Genomic DNA, 25,931 nt, shown 5'->3' on the forward strand with positions numbered 1-25,931 from the left:
GTGGAAAAATACATCTTTTCCCGATATGTCATAGTTTGACGTCGCGAAAATAACATTTTATGTTAGATACGTCATTACCTCCCCTGTAACTGTATCGTATGCTCTTAAGTCTTCTGTTTTTGTTGAGCCTGCAACTTCTGTCTTAGAAAGCTCAACAAAGGCATAGTGATCTAGTGCAGTGGCGGTGCAAGTTCACTTCTTAAAAGCTTTATATTTTAGGAGAAGGAAGACCTGGATGCTTCATACTTTGTATATACAGTGAAACCTGCCTAATCTGACACTGGGAAACCAGAAAGAAATGTCAGATTAAGCAGGTTGTCGGAATAGTCAGGTTTTTTTGAAAGGATATGCATATTTTGGGACCATGAAAATGTGTATATTAGAAAAGGATGTTGGAATACTCAGGTGTCAGATAAGGCAGGTTACACTGTAAATGCTTTGTTACAAATTTTTTTTCAGGCACATGCCCATTGATCTTGGCCTCATTTTCATGGTTCAGTGACTTCTTGGAAAAAAGTAGATTTTACATAAGGTTAATTTCTCTCTTATTATGAGTAATAGGATAACTATAATTTGGTATATACTTACCTTGCAAGGTCCTTATGCCTGTCAGACAGTTTTCACTTGACCTTGACCTCATTTCATGGATCAGTGAACAAGGTTAAGTTTTGGTGGTCAAGTCCATATCTTAGAAACTATAAGCAATAGGTCTAGTATATTTGGTGTATGGGAGGATTGTAAGGTGTACATGTCCAACTGGTAAGTTTCATTTGACCTTGACCTCATTTTCATAGTAACTCTCAGTGGTTAAAGTTAAGTTTTTGAGGTTTCATTTTTGTTTTTTTTTCCCTTGTACTATATGCAAGAGATCAACTCGATATTTGCTGTATGGAAATATTTAATGATGTACACATCAGTTCAATAGGTTTTATTTGACCTTGACCTCATTTTCACGGTTCATTGCTCAGTGTTAAGTTTTGTGTTTTGGTTAGTTTTCTTAAACTATAAGAAATAGGTCAACTAAATTTATTGTATGGAAGGATTGTAAGCTGTATATGTCTGCCTTGCTTGGTTCATCTGATCTAAACCTCATTTTGATGGTTCAATGTTTAGTTTTCTTGGTTAAGTCTGCTTATTAGAAACTATAAGCAATAGGTCAACCATACCTAGTGTATTGATTGATTGTATGGTAAACATGTATTTCTCTTTTGGTTAAAATGACCTTGACCTCATTTTATTGGGTCATGTAAAGTTTAAATGCGTATTTGATAGTTGTAGTAAAGTTTTAAACTTAGGACTATCAACATAATATCAATGGTTAGTAAAGAAGGTGAGACATTTCAGCATGTGCACTCTTGTTTGTCTGTCTAGTCTTGTAAGCACTCTCATGTGAACAATTCTTGACAGATTAAAACCAGATGCTCCGCAGGGCACAGCTTTATACAACTGCAGAGGTTGAACCCTGAACAGTTGGGGCAAGTTTGGACACAACATTCAAGCTGGATTCAGCTCTAAATTTGGATTGTGATTAAATAGTTGACACAGCATAGGTTTCTGACACAGAATGAATGTGGTCTAATGAACTTAAAATGTTTGTTTTGCCTTTGAGCAATTCACTATGCTGTTGAATATTAATCCTCTCAAAAAAATGTTTGAAGAAATTTTCTTTTTATTTATGAAATCTGAAATGAGAAAAATTGACCCCCCCCCAATTTTTTTTGCACATCCCCCTTTCCTTTATTCCAAAACCAATCTCAATTCAAATTTCTAATGGAGTTTGCAACAATAACTACTCATTTAAATACATCATAAAATATTTAAATGTAAAAAAAGTGCTTGTTATCACTGAATGGTAAAGATTTTAATTTATCAGTTGGTAGTAAAAGTGAAAATACATTGTATATTGTATAAAACAATGATTTAAGTTGATTCAACTACTATTCTGGACAAAGAAAGATAACTCCAATTGAAATTTCTTCCTATTGCACAATATTGTGCAATTAGATATTTCTTGCTATTGTGCAATACTGTGCAATTGAAAATACTTGCTATTGCACAATACTGTGCAATTGAAAATACTTGCTATTGCACAATACTGTGCAATTGAAGATTTCTTGCTATTGCGCAATACTGTGCAACTGAAAATTTCTTGCTATTGCACAATACTGTGCAATTGAAGATTTCTTGCTATTGCTGAGTACTGTGCATTGTAAATTTCTTGCTATTGCACAATACTTAATATAATAATTTTGGTTTCTGATTTGGACCAACTTGAAAACTGGGCCCATAATCAAAAATCTAAGAACATGTTTAGATTCAGCATATCAAAAAAGCCCAAGAATTCAATTTTTGTTAAAATCAAACTAAGTTTAATTTTGGACCCTTTGGACTTTAATGTAGACCAATTTGAAAACGGGACCAAAATAAAAAATCTACATACACAGTTAGATTTGGTATATCAAAGAACCCCAATTATTCAATTTTTGATGGAATCAAACAAAGTTTAATTTTGGACCCCGATTTGGACCAACTTGAAAACTGGGCCAATAATAAAAAATCTAAGTACATTTTTAGATTCAGCAAATCAAAGAACCCCAAGGAATCAAATTTTGTTAAAATCAAACTAAGTTTAATTTTGGACCCTTTAGACCTTGATGTAGACCAATTTGAAAACGGAAATCAAAAATTAAGAATCTACATACACAGTTAGATTTGGCATATCAAAGAACCCCAATTATTCAATTTTTGATGAAATCAAACAAAGTTTAATTTTGGACCCTTTGGGCCCCTTATTCCTAAACTGTTGGGACCAAAACTCCCAAAATTAATCCCAACCTTCCTTTTATGGTCATAAACCTTGTGTTTAAATTTCATAGATTTCTATATACTTATACCAAAGTTATGGTGCAAAAACGAAGAAAAATGCTTATTTGGGCCCCTTTTTGGCCCCTAATTCTTAAACTGTTGGGACCTCAACTCCCAAAATCAATACCAACCTTCCTTTTGTGGTCATAAACCTTGTTTAAATTTCATTGATTTCTATTCACTTAAACTAGTTATTGTGCGAAAACCAAGAATAATGCTTATTTGGGCCCTTTTTTGGCCCCTAATTCCTAAACTGTTGGAACCAAAACTCCCAAAATCAATCCCAACCTTCCTTTTGTGGTCATAAACCGTGTGTCAAAATTTCATAGATTTCTATTAACTTAAACTAAAGTTATAGTGCGAAAACCAAGAAAATGCTTATTTGGGCCCTTTTTGGCCCCTAATTCCTAAAATATTGGGACCAAAACTCCCAAAATCAATCCCAACCTTCCTTTTGTGGTCATAAACCTTGTGTTAAAATTTCATAGATTTCTATTACCTTTTACTAAAGTTAGAGTGCGAAAACTAAAAGTATTCGGACGACCAAGACGACGACGAGGCCAACGTGATACCAATATACGACCAAAAATTTTTCAATTTTTGCGATCGTATAAAAAAATGTATCATAGGTTATATCAGCAGTGTCTCTGACAAGGTTAGAAAAGCGTTAACTATGAACTTTTTTGAAGAGTTATGCCCCTTGGAAATATTTATTATATGAAAATTTTTGTTGTTTGGCTCTCATGTGTACAATTCTTGCCTAGTTTTTATGAAATTCATATCAAATCAATTATTTTTAAGAGTTATGTCCGTTGTACAGATAAGCATGCAAGGCTGCAACTGGTCAAAATTGGGATAGTAAATCTGATGGAAGGGAAGTGTCATGCCTCTGAAAGTTAAAATACCCTATTAACAACTCTTTCAGGGGTCTGTAGTAGCCCATTGCAAAGCAAACTGTGTACATCTGACCAACATGTTAACATTATCCAATGCCAGTCCAAATCACTCGCCCTGCACTGTTTGCATGTCTTTTTGCTTCAGGTTGCATTAATTTTTATATGATAGTGGGTAAAAGGGCTCAACAGAGCTGATGTTTTCTCTGTCTTTTGGGAAGATTCAGCATGGGTCTTTTGTGGACCATTGTTTTTTTTGTTTTTTTTTATTATTTTTCTTTGGTAATGGTTACGGCATGTGCCAAAACTGTCATTGCTCTAAACCAAAAATGTTCTGACATGTTATAACATATTTATCATGGCAAAATTTTTTAAATTTTCTAATTACAGTGCTTATCCAGTGACCTTTAGGGTATCACAATAGCAATGGCCAAAGCAGTTTACCAAATTGCAGTTAGATTTCTTCTCCAACTAACTGATCAACTGGTAAAATGTTTTAGCAGCTTGCTCAAGTGAAATGTTGTTAGTATAAAGTGAGTGCTGTGAAATCAAAATTATGTTCTAAATTCACGCTGTTCAAACGAACATAAAGTATTTATGTGCTAAATCTCTCTAGATTTTTGTAAAACATACATATCTGAGCACATTCAGATATGTACCTTTATACGATAAAGGCATCATAGAAAACTAAATACATATTTAGGTACTGTTAGGCGCAATGACCATCTCAATTTTAATAAATATAGATCCAGAGATCACAATATTTCTAATACATGTATCAAACACCATTAACAGTTCATGTTTTGAATACGGCAACCATGCATCTATGAAAACAAATCCCGGTTTATAAACATCACACAATCAACAATACCGGTAAAAGACAGCTATCAAACATCTACAAAATATATACAAAACACATTAATTCTTTACATACAACTTCAATACATTAAAAAACAGATTTCTTAATGAAAATTAAACTTCAATACAAAGGAAACGTACGATAATGGTCACTGCCCAAACCTCGATAATTAAATCTCGTGCAAACTTTCATTATATACTGACCGCCAAAACCGGTTTACTACTATTGTGAAAACACAATAGAGTAAATTACATACTTCAAAAATCATACGCGAACCGCACATAAATATATTTATGTTCTAAATTCACGCTGTTCAAACGAACATAAAGTATTTATGTGCTAAATCTCTCTAGATTTTTGTAAAACATACATATCTGAGCACATTCAGATATGTACCTTTATACGATAAAGGCATCATAGAAAACTAAATACATATTTAGGTACTGTTAGGCGCAATGACCATCTCGACGCACAAAGAAAGCAAACTTGATGTTAAGTACATATTATATACCAAGATTTTGAGATACTGACAATCGCTTCTGTAAACTTTCTAATACATAGCCATCTTTAGCTTGGTCGGATTTCCACCGACCATGTATTTTGAATAACCTATCTGAAATATTGTTTTGAGCGGCAGCTGTTGCACCACCCGATCTAAAACTATGCAAACCAAAATCTTTAGAGTTACAACCAATCTCTGATAATGCGCATTTAATTAATTCTCTCGCTCTGGTATACGACAAACTATCGTTTTTCTTCCTTAGAACAAAATTCTTTGATTTCTTCAAAAATGACAAAGGTCTAAATATATACATATCTGAAGACAAATCAATATTTGCTTCTTTTAAATAACAGTCTAAAATTGTACATGGACATTGTGGAGTGTCAAGCTTTGAAATCAAAACATGTCTGCCTTTCCTGTAACAGTCTGTTTTACTCTTCTCAATAAAAATGTCTATATATTGATTACAAACTGAAATGTGCTTTGCTTTTATACTACAAAGTTCTTGATACCTTAAAAATCCGGTATAAGATAGTGCGCACATTGTTAATAGGCGTAAATCTTTAAGAGAACGACCAATTGAATTGTACTTCAAAAACAATTTGATCATAATATCAGAAGTAACTGGACTCTTTTTCTCTATAGGTCTGTTCAATTTTCTTCTTGATGCTTCTACGATCAATCTAACCATTTCAGAATCACATGGATTAGCTACCCCAGCAAGATTATGTGCCCATTTAATTCCATAAAAAGCGGATTCTATAACGCTATAATGATTAGCTGATTGAATTAAATTTTGTAAATATAGACCTACATACAATTCTTGACAGGGTAATACACATTTAATTTCAGAGTATTTTTCAGTCCATTTAACGAATCTTTTGAAATATCCAGCATATTTTTCTACTGTAGATTTTGCACGAGCATCAATAATGGTTGAAGATAAACTATTAAACAATGATTTAAGTTCAGGATGTTTAATCTGCTCGTTCTGTGACCAAAATCCAACAGAAAATATTGTCTACAAAATATATATATACAAAATAAAGTTATAAATATAAAATACAGTACCTTGAAACTATATCCATACTAGTCCAGTGACTTGGTTAAACAATGCAATCTATAACAATAGTCCAGCGACCAATAAGATGAGGGTCCAGTGACCACAAAAGGCAGTCCAATGCGTGTACACAGTCACACCATAGCAAAATGCAATACCCAGTGGTAATACAAATCTGTAAAATAAATATACATATTACACAACCGAAGCATTTAAACGTACAGCCAATATTTTCCCGTGAAATTTGCCATTAGCAAACAAAGAATTTAAATTGTTACCAGCAACAAAAATTCTTTCCGTTTCATGAAATTCTAAAACATCAACGACATAACAAGCGTATTCTGAGTTCTGTTTAAAAATCAAAGGCCAAAATGCAGCAGACTGCCATTTAGGGACAACAAGTGTACCCTCTGCTCTACAAGAAACTAAATGGTTAATACAGTTACTAACTAGACCAATTGGCGGAACTAACCAATTGTTCTCGCCATGCCAGTTGCAAGTGAATGCATCTATCGCTGATGTTGCAGGATTCCAATATTTCGAATTAAACCTAGTCAGCTTTGTATTATGCATGTTAGCAAACCTATCAACAGTGAATGGTCCCCAGATGCTATTCAAAAAATCGAAAAATTCAAAAGATATGCCCCAATCATCAATGTCAATAATTCTACTCAAAGCATCAGCCTTTTCGTTTTCCTCTCTAGGAATCCACTGTGCATATAATGAAATATTGCACGACACACAAGTATTAAAAATTGATAAAGCTAAACATTGCAAGTGTGGTAATTTACTTCCTTTCTTAATAATACTAACAGCATTTTGATTATCTGTGAAAAAAGTAACTGAACTGTGTTCTAATACTTTCGCAAAACTATCTAATGCTAATTCAATTGCTTTGATTTCTCTCCAAGTGGAGCTTTTTGTTGCCTCTGTCACAGACCACTGTCTGTGTGCAATATAATCAGTACCTTGCAAATAACCTCCTGCACCTATATCACTAGCATCAGTGAAAACATTGAATTCAGAATTATTCCGTAATAACGGTACTGGCTTCAAACAGTGAATGTTTTGCTTCCAAAACATAATTTCTTGAATACTGTCTGAGTGCTGTCTCAAATCAACGTACTGATCCCAGTCTTGTCTTAAATTTATAACAGAAAAGGTACACCTTGTCATAATTTGAGTAACATTTCCAATAGCTGGTGAAAAGGAAATTATTTTTCCACATAATTTAGCTAATAACCTAATTTTAACTTTAAAAGCTTTAGACAGAATTACATCAATCAAATTGACAAAATTTTCTATTTTAATTAACGGCAACTCCATCAAAGAACTTTTCAAATTCCAAGTGAAACCAAGCCAAAGTAAAGTCTGAACAGGTGTCCATATACACTTGTCCTTGTTTGGAACAAAACCTGACAATATCAAATCGTTTTTGACCCTCACAGACTGTTCACAACATAGCTTCTCAGTCTCCGCTAAACATAAACCATCATCTAAATACACTGTAATTTTGATACCGTCTTTGCGCCAGTGAGCAATTAAAGGTCTTACAACTTTAGTGAATACGTACCCCGCTGAACAGAGTCCAAACGGTAAAACTGTAAAAACAAAATATTTTACCGTTTCACCAAACTTCCAAGAAAACCCCAAATATTTCTGATGATTGGGGAAAATGTTTATGTGATGATATCCTGCTTTTAAATCAAAAGCAAATCCATAACAATCGCTTGTCAAAAACTGACTGGCAGTTTTCAAGTCCTCAAACTTAATCTTACTATAAACAACTTGTTTATTTACGTGTCTCAAGTCTAAAATTAAACGACCTTTACCTGATGAATTAATCGATACAGTTAACGGATTAACAACATGCGGTCTGTTCGATACTTCTTTTATCAAGCTAGCATCAATTAATTCCTGAACTGCCTTTTCTACAAAATCTTTATGTTCTAAAGCAGATTTATTGTTTCTTAACAAAACGCTTTCTGGTTCGTTAATTAAAGGTATTTTATAACCATTCTCAATTAAATCTAAAATAAACTTTGAAGCATGAATATTTTTCCAAAAATCTAAAGAATTTCTCAGTCTATTTTTAACGTTTATACAAGAGGTACCAGATTCATAATCATAAAAAGAGTCAAAATTGTCTACATTCTGTACCTTAAGAATATCTGGAGATCTCTCAGTTTGGTGCTCCTCTGGAAGCTGCTGAATTTCCCCCTTTTTTACAATCTTTTGCCCAATGTCCATACAGACCACAGTTGTAACAGATGTCCCTAGCTCTGTTCCGACGAGATGTGATGGGGGCGGCGGCCCCCGCAACAAGAAAGGGCTGTTGCTGTGAAAAACCACCATTATTACCATTGTGAGCAATACTAGACGGACCACCAGCAGATTCCGCGGGTCTTTTCTTTATGTTTTGACGCTTATCCTGCTTCACGGTTTTCAATTTCTTCACTGCTCTGCCATCAGCCGCCCGAATGCGCTTCTCATCCTCTGAATCACTAGCCACGTCATCCGACAAATACTCGTCCACAGTTTTCCACCCACCTTCAGATTTATCAGCTATACGAATCAGCTTATTCCTTTTCTTCAAAGATTGACCAGATTCTTTCAACACTTTAACGGCCTTCTCATATCTCCGGTGCTCTATACAGTCTACGGCAATATCAATATTATCTAACAAATCAGAATTTAAGTCAAACTGCACTTTGTTACCCTTGAACTTGAAGGAACTCTCAGATTTCTGTACCTTTCGTGCAAGATCATGGGTGGTATCTGCAAAATTTCGCTCAATTCCCGTCAACTTTCTGGTAAAATAGGTTTTCATCAACGACAACAAATCAGCATTGGTAATTTCATCAGAAGCAGCTTGACCCGGCATCTCTACATCTTCCATATCAAGTAGTCTATCAGGCTCGGTATCAGACATTACGAAATTAAACTTCAATACAAAGGAAACGTACGATAATGGTCACTGCCCAAACCTCGATAATTAAATCTCGTGCAAACTTTCATTATATACTGACCGCCAAAACCGGTTTACTACTATTGTGAAAACACAATAGAGTAAATTACATACTTCAAAAATCATACGCGAACCGCACATAAATATATGTAATACTTACCATCCAGATCCAGTTAGTTGATATCTTTGTCATTTGTTTCAAACACAAAATGACTTACTATAGTATGAGTCACTGAATAAGAAGGTCTAATTTTGACATGAAAACTTCTATCATAAATAGATTTTATAAATAAATAGTTCAAACCATTGTTTTGTAGATGTATATTTTATAGCTTTGTTTTCTAAGACAAAGTTATTGTGTAATTATGATTCGTATAATATTTTCTATACAAATTACTGATCTGCTGGCATTAAAGGGAAATAATTTTTATTGAGTTATTGTACACTAAAAAATTAATCAATGATACCTGGCTTCTGATTTGCCTACAGTTTTTTTCAAAATTTTAATCATCTTAAAAATAAATTTTATTGTTTCTTTTCAAAACAGAGGCTACAAGTTTAATAATCATAAAAGTAATGTTACAAACAAATTAAATGAGGAAAGTTGATATTTGTCAGACAAAAATTGTGACAACATTTTGCTGATTTTCAGTAATGTAAATTATTTCCCTTTAATGGTAGCAGATAAGTAATTGCTTTAGAAAAAAAAATCCAAATTACAATTATGCACTAACTTGTTGTTGGAAAATGGAGCTATAAATTATAGACTTACAAAACAATGTTTTCAACTATTTATTTATAAAATCTATTTATGATAGAAGTTTCCATGTCAAAATTAGACCTTCTTATTCAGTGACTCATACTATAGTAAGTCATTTTTGTGTTTGAAACAAATGACAAAGATATCAACTAACTGGATCTGGATGGTAAGTATTACTTTTGATTTTACAGCACTCACTTCATACTAACAACATTTCACTTGAGCAATCTGCTAAAATATTTTACAAGTTGATCAGTTAGTTGGAGAAGAAATCTAACTGCAATCTGGTAAACTGTTTGAGCCATTGCTATTGTGATACCCCAAAGGTCACTGGATAAGCACAGTAAAATGTTACCACTTCATATATCTAGAGGTAGAAGATGCCTAAGGTGACAATAAAATTATTCAATTTTGTATGTGGTCAGATCTTTCCACAGTTTTCAACTTATAGTATTCTAGAAAGATTTTATTTGTTAAATAACTGTGTACACATTAGAATAATACTTGAAGAATATCTGGATGGTGAAATAAGTCCATTTTCAGTAGTGTGGACACAATTCACTCAAAAAACTCAATAATGGACACCAATTTTTGATATTTTTGTTTCAGCTTATATTTCATGGGAGACTCAAATAATGGGGAAAGTGTCCTTGGGACACAGTTTGCATATTAAGCTATAAAGAGACATAACTGTAGAAAGTTAAGTGACGCTACCCAAATTGTACTTGATCTGAGTTATGTGGTTAGAAGAATTGTGTATAAGTTTCATAACAATTGGTTGAGGCAAACTTAACTAAGACAATGGAAACTAAAAATTCAGCAATTTTCTATTTGTAAAGGGGCATAACAATAGATTGGAAAAAGTGATCCCATCAAAATTCAAACATGATCTTTATTTTGTGATATTTAGCATTGTGTATCAGTTTTAATACATTTGGTTACGTCAAATTTAAGTTAGAGACCTGATACCAAAAAATCATTTGGTTGAAGCAAACTAAAGGGAATGGAAACCAACTTTAGGACGTACTTACAGTGGGACGTACAGACAGACAAGGGTAAAACTCAATGCCCCTCCGCTACAGAGAAATCTTTGCTATCTGGTCATTTTATTGTTTTGCCCATTGTATATGATTGTACTTACTTGGTATGTAGAATGCCTAATGATTGTTTTGTTTTGTGAGGATAGCACAGATGTCAAGATGATGTCAAGATGCACATGTTAAAGACATACACTACATTTATTTATTTTTGAGTATATCCCAGCATACCCATCTGACTGTTGTGGGAATATGGGTCTTATATATATATTAAACCAGAGTTTTAACTACTTTAATGCATAAAATAGCTTGCAGCATAGCTAATAAGTAACAAACATTTTGTTCACAACAACATGGCACATGTGATAATAATAAACAATACTTAGGAGTTTGAAATTCCTATATATAATATTATTTACAACCTTATATGTTATGTAGAAAACAAGGGCACAGTGAAATGCCAACCCCTATCAAACCCTGAAAATTTGAACGATTATAATTTTTAATTGTAGATAATTATTCTTTTAACATGTGATTCAAGATGTAACATAACTTATAAGTTATCTTAAGCTAGATGTTTGACATTGAAAATCAAAAGAGTAATTCTCTTCTCATGGTTATTATAAATGTTCAAAACAGTTTGAAGACTGACCCAACCTGTATCACATTTACAAGGGGTTGTTATGAAATAGCAGTTCCTTCGTAGTGTAAATTTGGTTCAAATAGATGAAATATTCTGTATATTACTTCCACAGGAACAAATTTTACAGAATTAGTTCTTACAGAATAAGGGTAAATAAAATATCAGTTTATAACAAAGTCTGAGAGGTGTGTCTACTGAAAGATACTAAATAGGGTAGGCAGTATTTGTACTACTAAAAAAGTAAATCTTGTTGTGAAACCCCAATGTGAGGAGATAGTAAGCATCAAACTTTTTAGAGATAATAATACATACATATACTGTAATATTACACAATACCAGTTTATTATCACACATTTCAAAAGATAACTTTATTTCTATGGGGACTATTGTGACCTTTCATATATGTTATATGAATGAAAATGCTTTACAAAATCCATAGGCTTGAAATCTTGTTCATTACCCTAATTAATTTTCTCTTTTAATTTGAAAATCTTTGAATCAGTAAGACCAGGAGAGATAGCTGAGTTGATATGAAGTAATTTTGGTAAAATAAGTTGAATGTAACCAAAACAGGATTGTGTACTACTGACAGAAAATCTTTCAATATCTTGATCTCCTGAATAAAGGTGTGAGACTTTCCATTCAGACCTTTGTTAGACCTGCTGCTTAATAATCAACAATCAGAAGAACATTCTAATATGCCAAACTTTCCCTCTGTTATTTACAAACATAGGAAATAATTTATTGGCATTGAACCTTAAAATAATACACATAAAGGACTTTTATTGATGACTTTAGACAGTTTTTTTAAAACAATTGATTCAACATTGCAAACGTTCAGCTTTAAAGTCAAGCAATGTTTGTGTCTATACAGGCAAGTGTTATCCCTAAAAATTGTTTTTGAGATTTTCATTAAATTGAACTGGTTGTTATTTTCTATAGAAATTTAGGTGGGCAGTTTATTTATCTGCAAATTATGTGGAGATACGTTTTGATTTTGATGCTCACAAATGTTATGTATTCAGGCCTAGAGCTAATAAAGTGAAGATTTGTCAAGAAAAATATATCTTTCCAATTAAAATCATGATTATTATATCATACAATTATAATCAACAAAGTAAGGTTAGACACAGACTAATGGCAATAGACTACACTGACCCTTTGGGCCAGATGAGCTGAAAAAGTACAATTACATTCTAAAATAATGAAACATAATAAAAACAAAACAAACACAATATTAATTGTATGGCACTGTTATAAATAACATATACATTCATCACTATAAATGTATATTATCAACAAAATATAAGTTATTTGAACAAATTTAGTGCCAATCAAAAATCTACTGCCTGTGACAAGCACTTTTGTCAGTTTAAAATCTTCTTATAAATAAACTTTACATTTTCTGCAATGCAAACATATTTTTGTAATTTGCAATATTTTAAACAGTTTTTAAAACAGTTAAAAAATTGAACCATTTTGCTTCAAGAAAGAACCATATTCTCTTGAATGACAGTAAAATCAAAATGAACTGGTACCGTATACAGAATTTGTACTGTTGTTCTCAGCTCATATGATAAGAAAGATGTGTAGATACATTATTATTAAAGTTAGTAAGTATACATAAGCTCACATTCTGATAGGTGAATAAATGTTTTGTATACAGTATATAATCACTGTTTAGAATATCATACTTTTTTTCATTTTCTTAAATAAGCCGAATTTAATCCTACAAAGTATTACCAACAGCTGTTTTAAGGACCAGGGTCGTGTTCAATATCGTAGCAGCTACGTAGTGCTAGGTAGATTTTGACTATTGAGCATGTAGCTATAGACTAGTTGTTACATAAGATATTGATAGCAGCTATGTAGCCGCTAAATAGCTGCTACGATATTGAACTCAACCCAGGTGTTTTAAAAAAATATAAACATAATTGTTCTAGTTAAGGACTCAGGTTATTTAAATAAGCAGTGACAAAATTTGTCTATTGACATCAAATCATTATAAGAAGGGCTACCATAACATGTATAAGACTTCATTCACATGGTACAGATTTTCTATTAAATTGTTTTAAAAGGCAGTCTAAATTTGATATGAGTTATTCCCCCTTCCTACAAAGAATGATTTAATGGTCTGCTGTAATGTAAAGCAAGATTGAGAAGAAAATACAAAGTTTTAACCACTTTAACATTAATCTCAGCATAAAATTCAAAGATGGTTAGACATATATTGGAAATAAAGTCAGATGAATTTATTCCAGAATTTATAGCAACAACAAAATATTACTTAAAATTAAACAGGAAATATTTACTTCTTACCACTTCTTGTGAAAACTTCAACACAAACTGCAATCATTTATTGGTGTCGGAAATTGTACCAGTGCTTAATAAAATTAGTTACTTATATTAAAATACATTATAGTTATTGAACCAAAGAATTTGCCCATATAAATTTCTGGTATATTTTTTCAATTACAATCATTCATTATATGAGTTTTCATACAATGATACTCAACCAATAGTAATGCATTGAAAAGAAATTATAAATTTGGAAATGATTTGCACATACATGACCACTTGGCACTAAAACATAAGCAACACTGCAACACTTAGCACTGGTAATCAGAATACAAATTATTATCACAACCTGAAGTCCCCTTCTTACAATGTCTACATAATTTAATGGAAATAGAAAAGAAGTGAACTGCCTGATACAAGATAGTATATTTGTTTCTTAAATCTAAAGAAATATAGTAAATTTCAGTTGATGCACTAAATATAAAGTAACTTGGTTGAATTCTAATGTTTAATGATAGTGATGACCAATTATTACAATTTGATGTACATATTCTGCATCTAAAGCTCAGTAGTTAAATGTTAGCATGATCACATGGAGGCCTAGGTCAACTCACAGAAAGGCAACCAGAGTTTTATAATTGATATTTGCTGCTTTTTGCTAAGCATACAGCTTTTAGAAGAAAGATTAAAGACCATTGTTAAGATGATGCATGCTTAAACCATATAAATATGGCAGCAGGCTGATATAGTACAAAGCAGAATATACCAGCAAATTAGCATGTCAGCAAGGGCCATACTTCCACATTTTTTTCTGAGTTACAGAAACAAATAATTAATACTGATGTAAATAAAACAAAACATGTTACTTGGGTAATAATTTTCATGGATTTCAAATTAAAAGCAAAACTTGAAATTTACTTGTTAATAAAAATGAGTTTTAATATACATGATGCATTAATCATGCTGTGTGGAAAATGGGGACTAAGATACCTCAAAAATTAGAATAGATAGATAATTTTTAACAATAGAAGTCAGTTCATATCATATTTTACCTTGATATAAAAATTTATTGAAATCTTAGCACTATGAATGTTAAATTATTATCGCAGTCATTTTAGAAATAAAAAAATTTCAGACATTTAATTGCTTTTGACAACAGGAATTAATTCGATTTATATAATATTTCACTGAAATCCAAGCACCTAATGCTTATAAATGTACTTTATCGCTATTTTGTGCATTTTTCCTTTGATCTTTTTTTGTGATAATTTTTCACATCATTCTACACGATTGAGATGGAAAATTATTGCTAAAAACTAAGCAGGCACGTGGCGTTGCTAACGAAATTGACATGAAATTGACAACGTTGTCATAGGTAAAATAGCGATAAACAGATTATCATTGCTCATCTTAAATCTATTGCCTGTCTCGCTTTCGCTGTCCTGGCTCAAGCGAGAAAATCAATCTCGTTGAGATGATCAACGATAATCTATAATTATATGACAGATAACTTAAGATATCTACATATCGTTTACGAAAATGTGCAAAATTTCATTGATGTCCTACCTATACTTTTGGAACTTTTGCATTTACAAAATTTGTTGACAAAGTGATACTCACAGAAACTTTTATGAAAGATTATGGTAAAAATCTACAAAATTATAATTCTCTATGGGTTGAACTGCATATCATTGATAATATAAGCAAGGGAATATTTGGCATGCATAAAATAGCACTGCCTATTGGTTTGAACTAATGATGTAAAAGACTTCCTTAATATACCTTCGTAAAATTTGGTATTAAAAAAAAAAGTACTGCCTATTGGTTTTAATTGATAACTCAAATGACTTCATTAATGCCTCTGGCGATGTCTGGAAGAATATACATGTATAATCTGTAATTAGTTAATAAAAGTACAAGAAACAGGGTTTCAACTGAATAAACCCTTGCCTGTGAAATGAAAAATTTACAGAACAATTTAAACACAAAACAAAGTGCAGTTAGGTACAGGTACGTTTACTTGAATGAAATCCCTACACATAATACAAGTTCAGATCTGTGATTATCATCTAGAGAAGGGGAACTTTAACAATTACAGTGACTAATTTTGACAGAATTGTCATCACAGCACTTTTTGATTTGATACAAACTAGCACTTGTCTGTTTCATACAATAATTCTCATCATCATCTTCATTACAATACTGACTCATTAACCGATCATCATACAATGAAAAGCGTCCATGTTTGACTTTCACAGGTGTTTTTACACGGCGCTTTATTTTAAATTTCCTGTCTTGTATATTGTTCTGTGGATATGTTTGACTAGAGTTGACTTTGTAGTTGTGTCCTTTTAATTTGAGTGAATCAGGTCGATGAAGTTTCAATACTCCATTCTCGTCTTTGTAAGGAGATATATCTGAAGTACTTTTTGAGTACTTTTCGTCATTTTCTTTATCTTTTATCACAAGTTTGAACTTCTGTGGCTGGAACAACTCCATACGAGCAATTCCAATTTCATCAGAGAGATCTGGCAACACTCTATCATCTGGTTCTGTTGAGTCTTCTGAAGTGTCTGTCCCAATTGGATTGGAAACATTAATATTTGAAGGTCTATGAATTGGCCTTCCATTCTGTATACTGACAACTAAATCTTTGTGTCTGTTTTGTTGATCATGGTTTGATGGTGTTTGATTATACATGTTAGCACTGTTTTTGTTTGGTCTTAGACCTGGATTTATACTGGGTTGACGTGAAGCACTAATCCTTTCATTTAACTGAACACCACTGTCACTTTCAGCATTTACAGATTGCACATTCCCATTAACGTTTGATTTTCCCCAGGGTTTTGAACCCAAGTGGAAAAAACCTAAAGGATTAAATCCTCTCTGTCCAAATAATTTTTCCAAAAAAGTTTTTTTAGCCTCGGTTTTATTTCCAGCGTTTATTATATTAGCATTTTTGGGTCTTGTTCCCATACCTGTTCTGTGAACTTGGTTCTGCAGATATGGAATCGGTGCATGAACATGCCGTGTATTCATATTTAACACATCACTTTGAACTAAAGAAGTATCTAAATTTTCATTGACATTATCCAACTGACTGTCATTTAGAGATAAATTATTATTCATATTATGCAGTTCATTTCCATATATCAATGTATTACCAGAGATGGCAAGTTCTTCATCACTACGTTTGTGTGTATTTCTTTCCACAGTTGGATTATGACCTTGGTGGGGTTGAAGGACACGGTTATTCTTCTCTAGCATTACATTAAAATTTTTCTGGAATGTTTCCCCTTCTGAAGGGGTTGAAGGTATAAAAGTTTCAACAGTAGAATTTGATACACTCATCCCTCTACGAGGAAATGAGTTATCAATGTCACGACTGACATTGGTATTTGGTGGAGAACTAATTATAAGATGACCTGTACTGCTGTCATTTAGTTCTGAGATCTCTGGTCGTAATGAAGAGGGTCCTGTTGAGACAGATGGCCCATCTATACCCTCCATAGTAGTACTGAACATATTACTGGTGGTTGTCAGAGGAGTTGGTGCTAAAAATAGAAGAAAACAATTTTAGACTTTCCCTCATGAAACTTGAGGCTGACCTGCATCAATTTACTTACTTGGTTCAGATCCATACTTTATAGTATTGACCCTCAGATCTGTACTTACTGTCTTTTTGCTATTGGGATATACAAGTACTGGCTATTTCCAATCTGTGTAGTATTTCTATTTGTATCCATCTGATGAGTTTAGCCTTTTTCAACGGATTTTTATAGTTTGTTCTTATGTTGTACTGTTACACCACTGTCCAAGGTTAGGGGAGGGTTAGGATCTCGCTAACATGTTTAACACCGCCTCATTCTGTATGGATGTGTCTGTCCCAAGTCAGGAGCATGTAATTCAGTGGTTGTCGTTTTTTGATGTGTTACATATTTGTTTTTCGTTTATTTTTTGTACATAAATTAGGTCATTAGTTTTCTTGTTTGAATAGTTTTACATTTGTCATGTTGGGGCCTTTTATAGCTGACTATGCGGTAAGGGCTTTGCTCATTGTTAAAAACCATACAGTGACCTATAGTCATTAATTTCTGTGTCATTTGCTCTCTTGTTGAGAGTTGTCTCATTGGCAATCATACCACATCTTCTTTTTTATATTGTATCCTTTCCACCCATAGTTTTTACCTTTATTCTTAGACTCTTGCACCCAAAGGGTCATCATATCTAACATTCTTTCTTCAACACACATAGATGTCAGTCTAGCTTCAGCATCATGGTCCCAGCAATCTTCCATTGTATCTTTTAATGCCCGCACAGCCTGAAATGTTCATTTTTTGGAAAAAAGTTGTTTAATAAGAGACAAAATATTGTTATTTACTGCTTTTCTGCTAAGCATATAGCATTTGGGATGGAGAGTAAATAATCGTTGCTCTGACTCTGAATAATATGTATTTTAGGGTTATTGTCTTTTGTGAGTTCATGGATTTATCATGATTCATTTTGTGTAAGTTAATTCAGGATTGGGCATAAACAAAAATTTTGGTTTGTCTTTTAGGTTATAGTAAGCCTGCATTTTAAAAATATTTGTCACTTGGGGTTAAGCAAACATTTATCAATTATTAACCTTAAGGTTAACTTGTCATCAGATGTACTTGTTACAGCTTGCAGATAGCTAAACAAGGTAAATAAAGTGCTTTGCAATCACAATTACCCATTCAAATACATCATAAAAGATTTAAAAAAGAAAATTAATACAATGTATTCCTTAATCAGCATAAATTTAATAGTAATTCATAAAGCTAATCATCTCAAGACAATACATCATTTCTGTTATATACATAATTTAAAAGCAGTGCAAGGGAGATAATCAATATTTGGATTACCTCCCTTACACAGATTTAAAATTGTCTTAATTTTTTTTGCCCCCAATTTCTAAACGGTTTCAGTCATAACCCCCTATAGCCAATCCTAACCATCTCTTTATGGTATGGAAACTTGTGGTATAATTTCAGAGAAATCCATACACTTAAAAGTTATTGTCTGGAAACTCGAAAAATGCTTATTCATGCCTCTTTTTGACCCCTATATTCCTAAACTGTTTGGACCATAACCCCCATAATCAATCCCAACCTTCCTTTTGTAGTTATAAACCTTGTGTTTAAATTTCATAGATTTCTATTTACTTATACTAAAGTCATAATCCGGAAACCAACTGTCTTCTAAAGGACGACGACGATGTGATACCAATATACGACCACAGGTCGTATAAAAAGGAAAGTCTATGAATTTTTTAAATACAATTCAAATGATACTGAGCAGCATTTTTTTCACCATATTTAACATAGGTTTTATAAAGATATGTGGTAAAATGATATCTTTTTTCTTGCTGTGATTTTTATATTTTTATCAAAAGGGTCATGCATGGATGTATCATCATTCATGTTTTTTAAGTTAAATGAAGACTAGACATAAGCCATAGCTCTTCTGTGTCTTTTAGGTTATTTTACAGACACAGGAATGCCTTATAAATAGTCTTGCCAACCTTTTTGTTCTAGGTGACATGAATGTTTTTACATAAAAACAATTACCTGATTATAGTCTTTCCATACTTCAGAAAACTTTGGTCTAACTTTATTACGGGACACCAGAATTTGCATTTCTTCAAATGTTGGATGTAATCCAGCTTCCTTCTGGTATGGTAAGGTATAGTCAGGCACTGGTACACCTAAAATCAAACAAACTCATTTAATTTTAGCATACAGAAAGCATCTCAAATTTCAATGACACTATGGTCGTCTGTAAACTATTATGTCCGAGTCTTATTTCTTAGGCTCTGAACAAGGACTAAAGGTAATTATCGCTATTTTAAAAAATTTTACTCTGATCTTACTGACTGATTATTTCCCTTCTAAGCCCTGGGTTCTCAGCACAGTAGAGTGATGTGAAAAATAATCGCTAGAAACTAAGGGCACACTTGCTGTTACAACAAAATTAACAACGTTGCCATAGGTTATCATCGGTCATCTCAACTCGATTGCTTTTCTCACTTTCACTGTAACAGCTCAAGCAAGAAAATCAATCTTGTTTAGATGACCAACAATAATCTTTAAGCAGGGCACTACTCTAACAATTCAAACACCTTTTTGAGGTGAAAAATTTCTAGATATCTTTTATGCAAACAGGAGGCTCTCAAGAGCCTGTGTCGCTCACCTTGGTCTATGTGCATATTATCAATGGACACAGATAAATTCATGACAAAATGGTGTTTTTGTGATGGTGATGTGTTTGTAGATCTTTCTTTACTGAACATTCTTGTTGCTACAAATATTTCTCTCTATAATGAACTTGGCCCAGTATTTACAGTGGAAAATATTTCCTAAAAACATGACGAAAAAGTTGTAAATAATTGACTATAAAGGGCAATAACTCCTTAAGGGGTCAATTGAAAATTTTGGTCATGTTGACTTATTTGTAGATCTTATTTTGCTGAACATTATTGCTGTTTACAGTTTATCTCTTTCTATAATAATATTCAAGATAATAACCAAAATCTGCAAAATTTCCTTCAAATTACTTATTTCGGGGCAGCAACCCAATAACCGGTTGTCCTATTCATTTGAAAGTTTCAGGGCTGATAGATTTTCACTTGAAGAACAATTTTACTCCATGTCAGATTTTCTCTAAATGCTTTGGTTTCAGAGTTATAAGCCAAAATCTACATTTCACTCCTAAGTTCTATTTTTAGCCATGGTGGCCATCTTGGTTGGTTGGCCGGGTCACGCCACACAATTTTTAAACTAAATACCCCAAAGATGAGTGTGGCCATGTTTGGATTAATTTGGCCCAGTAGTTTCAGAGGAGAAGATTTTTGTAATAAATTACTAAGATTTACGAAAATATGGTTAAAAATTGACTATAAAAGGCAATAACTCCTAAAGGGGTCAACTGACCATTTCGGTCATGTTGACTTATTTGTAAATCTTACTTTGCTGAACATTATTGCTGTTTACAGTTTATCTTTATCTATAATAATATTCAAGATAATAACCAAAAACAGCAAAATTTTCTTAAAATTACATATTCAGGGGCAGCAACCCAACAACGGATTGTCTGATTCATCTGAAAATTTCAGGGCAGATAGATCTTGACCTGATAAACAATTTTACCCCCATGACAGATTTGCTCTAAATGCTTTGGTTCTTGAGTTATAAGCCAAAAACTGCATTTTACCCCTATGTTCTATTTTTAGCCATGGCGGCCATCTTGGTTGGTTGGCAGGGTCACGCCACACATTTTTTAAACTAGATACCCCAATGATGATTGTGGCCAAGTTTGGTTTAATTTGGCCCAGTAGTTTCAGAGGAGAAGATTTTTGTAAAAGTTAACGACGACGGACGCCAGACGCAAAGTGATGGGAAAAGCTCACTTGGCCCTTCGGGCCAGGTGAGCTAAAAAGTTGCTTTTTTAATAAATACTGAAACAATGCAACTGTCTTTGCCTGAAGCCACCCATTTAGCAGATGAAAAAAAAAAAGCTCTTCATCAGCAAATAATAAAATCAATGTCATGAATATTTTCCAAAATCTTAACAGTTAAACGTTGTAGAAAATCTTAGTTAAAATATAGTCGTTTGTTATCTGATATTGCGTGTTTTTTTTTACATAAAAATAAAATGCAAACTTTACCATTATATAAACAAGTACATCTTGTAGCAATCTCCCATATCACAAGTCCTAAGGCATAAATATCTATTTGCTTCAAAGAAGTTTCCGATTCTCGTAGGTTAGCAGCACCATCCAGTAGTTCTGGAGCCATGTATCGAAGCGTACCAACCTTAAAAAAATCATATAAATATATATATATATATATTGTAATCAAAACTGGGAATACAGCGTAAATTGTTAAAACAGGATATACTGTTGTCAGGTCATTAAAGATTGCATATTTTGGCTTTAATATTGATTCACTTAAGGGGTTTTGGCATAAAAAATAAACACATTTGTTCTAAAACCAGTTGTTGGCATGATACTGATAATGTTCTTCTCATATATTTTATGGTGTATGATACTAAACCCTGAACTAGAACACATTTTTGTTTAGGAGCCAGCTGAAGCACGCCTTCGGGTGCTGAATTTTCTCGCTGTATTGAAGACCTATTGGTAGTCCTTTTTTCTGCTCTTTGGTAAGGTTGTTGTCACTTTGACACAATCCCCATTTCCAGTCTCAATTTTGATATCCACCAAAAAATTTGAAATTACTTTTCAAAAGTGGTGGAAATATTAATAGGATGTTTATTTTACTAAAAAAAAAGAAATTGAAAAAAGCCCTCCTTCAATGGATATTTTTCTGAAACATATACTGGTAATATCTATAAAGCAGATAAAATATAGTTGATTTGGTCTGAAAAAAAATACTTACATCTTGCAAAGAAGCCTGTTCAGCACTTTCATAATGTCCATTTTTCATAAGTTTAGAGCCAACAGTGGCTATGGAAAACCCTAGATCTCCTATTATACATGTGTTGTCTGGATTTACTAGAATATTCCTTGTATTTATATCCCTGTGAGCTATTGTAGGCTTAAACTGATCTGAAAACACAAATCAAGTCACTTTTATATATGTTGTGTACAAGACGTAAATTTGTACAAATTAAAACTTGTAGAGGGTTTTTGTACAAGTTTTAAGTTTTTTTTACACATACCATTTTGCACCAGGTGGTAACTTGTGCTAAAAGTTCATCTTCTAAAAATGTATCAGTTAAATGTCTTAAATTCAAATGTTTACACTTCAAATCTATGTTTCTTGGTATTCTCCTTCCCCTCAAACTGAAAATAAGGACTCCTGGATGGTTTAAATTCTAATTCTATTTTTCTCCTTGTACCAAAATCATATCCATAAAAAGTCTTTTTGTGTTCTTTGTGTATTATGTTTTTGGTATGAATGCTCATTTTAGACTGTATCATGTAGTCTTGGAAATATAAAAATAAAAGAAATATTTGAAACAAAAGACTGTGTGCTTGCATCATCCATTTGTATTAATCAGTTCATAAAACACTGTACAAGTTATAATTAGTATAACAGTACAATTTGTACACAACATATACTCTACACTCAATAAAATAGTTGTCTTTTCAGAATAAACTGACTATTTTTGTTTCTGAAACCATTTGTTATAGTATATCTTCCCAATATTTAATGGCAAACAGCATGCAACTATAAAAATGTTTCATAAAAATCTGCTTTTAAACTTTAAATGCTACACTTTTTATATACAAACAACAATGAAAAAAACTCCTTTTGTATACTGCTGAAATCAAAACAATGTATTTTTCAATATAATCTGATCAAATAAGTTGACATTTGGTATATTCTTTTTTCTAATAATCCAGTTGTAATTTTTTTCTAAAGAACAATTATATTAGATTTCAACTTTAAAATTTTAAAGATACATAAAAGTTGACAATCAGTGACAATGACTACAAATTAAATGTTTTACCTCCTTTTTCTATCTGGGTGTGAAGATGAGAAAGTCCCTTCACAATAGTTAAAGCCATTCTACAAAAAGTTGACCAATCAACTGTGTTGTTCTTCAAATAGCAGTGTAAGTTCCCAACTGGACAATATGACAGAACTACCCAGTACTGTTTATAGCCTTCCATAGTTAATCTTTCTTCACAGCCATAGAATTTCAACAAATTTTCATGTTCCATGAAAGGAAGTGAGTATATATATTTTTCGTTTAAGTATAACTGTCTATGATTTGACTGAAACATTTTTATTGCAACATTCAAAGTTCCCATTGTTCCTTGCCAAACCTCACTATTTCTTCCACGACAAACCTGTTTTTCTAATTCAACACCTTCTAGTTCCATACCTCTTGGAGGCGGGGCTTCCACTAGGTGGAGTGAATCATTTGATGCTTTTTTAGAGACTAAACAAAGTCTATATAATAAGTAGACGCCCATTATAATTAATGCCACTGAAACAACAGAAACAAGGGAGATAATAATTGTCTTCTCCTTGTACTGGCTGTATTCTTCTGCCAAATGTTTAGCACCTGCCAAAGATATAAAAAAATATCCTAGTTTTAATAAAGCTTCTCCAAATATTTTTTCTCATTTTCTTGAAATAATGCTTTCTAATTTGTATATTTTCTTATCATTATATATTTTTTAAATCATTATTTGCAGACTAGTGAACAAATATTATGATGAAGTATGGATGCTTTTTAGCTTCATTTAGTGTATGTACAAACTGCTGATAAACCATTTGTCAAATCCTAATATTGAAATTATTAGTAAAGCTGAATGTTTTTTTTCATGTAACATTATTTTTACTATGTTACAATGAAATAGATATTTCATTAACAATAAGACTCTTTTTTAAATCATATTCCTTGTTTGCACCCTTAATATACATGTGAGCACCAAATTAACTTATGAATCATTTATGTGATATAAAGGCTATATTATGTCAGCAGAAAGCTTGATATAGTTCCATATGTAGTTGTTTTCATCAAATGTTTCAAAGATTTTTGTCATGATTGGAATAAGTTGTTGTATAAAAAACATTTACGGCCTAGCCAAGATCAGATGTGCATTTTGTGTTTCACATGAAGTCAAAAATGAGTATCACCTCAGGGAAAAACTCTTTTGATATTTTGGTTCAAAAATGGTTTAAATTATGAAAAATTGCTATCGTTAGGCTAACACTGGAAGCATTTATATAATTACATGCAGTTTTTGGAAGAAATATTTAATATTTTTATTAAATAAATGGTGTTTAAAAACTGTATAATTTTCTTTAATGGTTGGCTTCAAGACATGGTCACCAGTGTCAGATTTTATGTCAATGACAAAGACAACAAAATATGTTTAGAATTATTGAATATCAAACATTTTAATTGAAAAAAAAATGACAAGAACATGTTTAACTCACAGTTATTTCAAACAACAGTAGCTTTCTTTGATCATTAATCTTATCTGATAAAACTGTATCTAAAATTATCTATAAATAACAAAACTTCCAAAAAAAACCTTTCTTTTGGTGTATAGAACATTAAAATAACTTGATGCATATTCTTACAATAAACAATCAAACTTAGCAATACAATTTATATGTTTTGTCTACGGACAAGACATTGTATTCATATTTAATGAAATGCATTATTAAAACCTAATTTTGATAAAGCTGAAAGTGTTCTCTTGAAAAAAAAACATACATTTTATCAGGTTTATCTATCAAATGATGCTTAACTTCGAGGAAAATGGAAACAAATACATTTTGATAATGTCTACGGACAAGACATTTTATTGATATTCAATTAAATGCTTTCAAAGATGATTGTTAAAGTTAAGATTAAAAGTTACTAATTATATTTTAAGCTGTGTTTTTTAAATTTTGGAAAATATAAAAATGTACCCATAATTCTTTACATATATCTCAATAATTTATTGATTTAGCCAAACTGAAGACATTCTTTTAACTGAAATCCATATATCTGACTGCTTAAAACAATCAAACTATTATTAAAACTCAATTTTGACATAGTTGAATGTGTTCTCTTAAAAAAAATAACATACAATTTACCTATCAAATTAGGCTGAAATCAAGGAAATTGGATACAAATATATTGTGGTAATGTCTACGGACAAGACAATTTCAGTTAAAAAAAAAATCTGTTAGAATTAATTGTGACTATATTCATGTTGAAAATACTGAGTTTTAATTTGAATAGATAACTTTCATCACCTATAAATAAGATTTAAGTTCCATAGCAGACAAATAATTGAATTTAATACTTGTTATGTACAAGTGTCTTGTCCGTAGACACTTCCTCATCTGCTGTTAATACTGAAATGCAAAAGATAGAGTTAGAGAGAGAGAAACACTTTTTCTTCATTTTATTTAGTTAATCTTTTAAGGTATGCATCAACTGGAATAAACAATATTGAAGTAAAATAAGGTGATTTTATGACTGATAATCTGACACTTTTTAAAATCCACTGCTGTAAAGTAATTTTACAAAAATTGAGAACACTTAA

General features: G+C 32.0%; 3 protein-coding genes across 3 annotated transcripts in view; all 3 read right to left on the reverse strand.

Annotated features, from left to right (window-relative positions):
• Nucleotides 1-5,120: 5,120 nt before the first annotated feature.
• Nucleotides 5,121-7,355, reverse strand: LOC139511038 (uncharacterized). The gene is made up of 2 exons (XM_071297606.1): nt 6,402-7,355; nt 5,121-6,140 (listed from the first exon to the last, which is right to left on the reverse strand). The coding sequence occupies exons 1-2, from the start codon at nt 7,353-7,355 to the stop codon at nt 5,121-5,123; spliced, it is 1,974 nt and encodes a 657-aa protein (XP_071153707.1).
• On the reverse strand, nt 6,246-9,208 carry LOC139513120 (uncharacterized). Its single transcript, XM_071301340.1, has 2 exons — nt 8,340-9,208; nt 6,246-6,354 (listed from the first exon to the last, which is right to left on the reverse strand). The coding sequence occupies exon 1, from the start codon at nt 9,109-9,111 to the stop codon at nt 8,362-8,364; it is 750 nt and encodes a 249-aa protein (XP_071157441.1). The 5' UTR covers nt 9,112-9,208; the 3' UTR covers nt 6,246-6,354; nt 8,340-8,361.
• Nucleotides 9,209-11,222: 2,014 nt separating this feature from the next.
• LOC139513112 (bone morphogenetic protein receptor type-2-like) overlaps nt 11,223-25,931 on the reverse strand; it is a 35,118-nt gene continuing 20,409 nt past the window's right edge. Inside the window, exons 6-11 of the mRNA XM_071301290.1 lie at nt 23,384-23,944; nt 22,306-22,475; nt 21,573-21,720; nt 19,477-19,613; nt 18,074-18,206; nt 11,223-17,439 (exon numbers count right to left, since the gene is read on the reverse strand). Coding sequence (XP_071157391.1) covers nt 15,971-17,439; nt 18,074-18,206; nt 19,477-19,613; nt 21,573-21,720; nt 22,306-22,475; nt 23,384-23,944 — 2,618 coding nt within the window. The 3' untranslated portion in view covers nt 11,223-15,970. The remainder of the gene's footprint in view (nt 17,440-18,073; nt 18,207-19,476; nt 19,614-21,572; nt 21,721-22,305; nt 22,476-23,383; nt 23,945-25,931) is intronic.

Source organism: Mytilus edulis, chromosome 2, assembly GCF_963676685.1.
Source record: "Mytilus edulis chromosome 2, xbMytEdul2.2, whole genome shotgun sequence".
Classification (NCBI taxonomy): domain Eukaryota; kingdom Metazoa; phylum Mollusca; class Bivalvia; order Mytilida; family Mytilidae; genus Mytilus; species Mytilus edulis.

Excerpts from the sequence above, each read along its gene's own strand:
- LOC139511038 (XM_071297606.1), bottom strand. The coding sequence starts at position 7,355 with ATGACAAGGTGTACCTTTTCTGTTATAAATTTAAGACAAGACTGGGAT. Across the intron at positions 6,141-6,401 it reads TTCACGGGAAAATATTGGCT|ACAATATTTTCTGTTGGATT; the intron begins GTACGTTTAAAT and ends TATATTTTGTAG.
- LOC139513120 (XM_071301340.1), bottom strand. The coding sequence starts at position 9,111 with ATGTCTGATACCGAGCCTGATAGACTACTTGATATGGAAGATGTAGAG.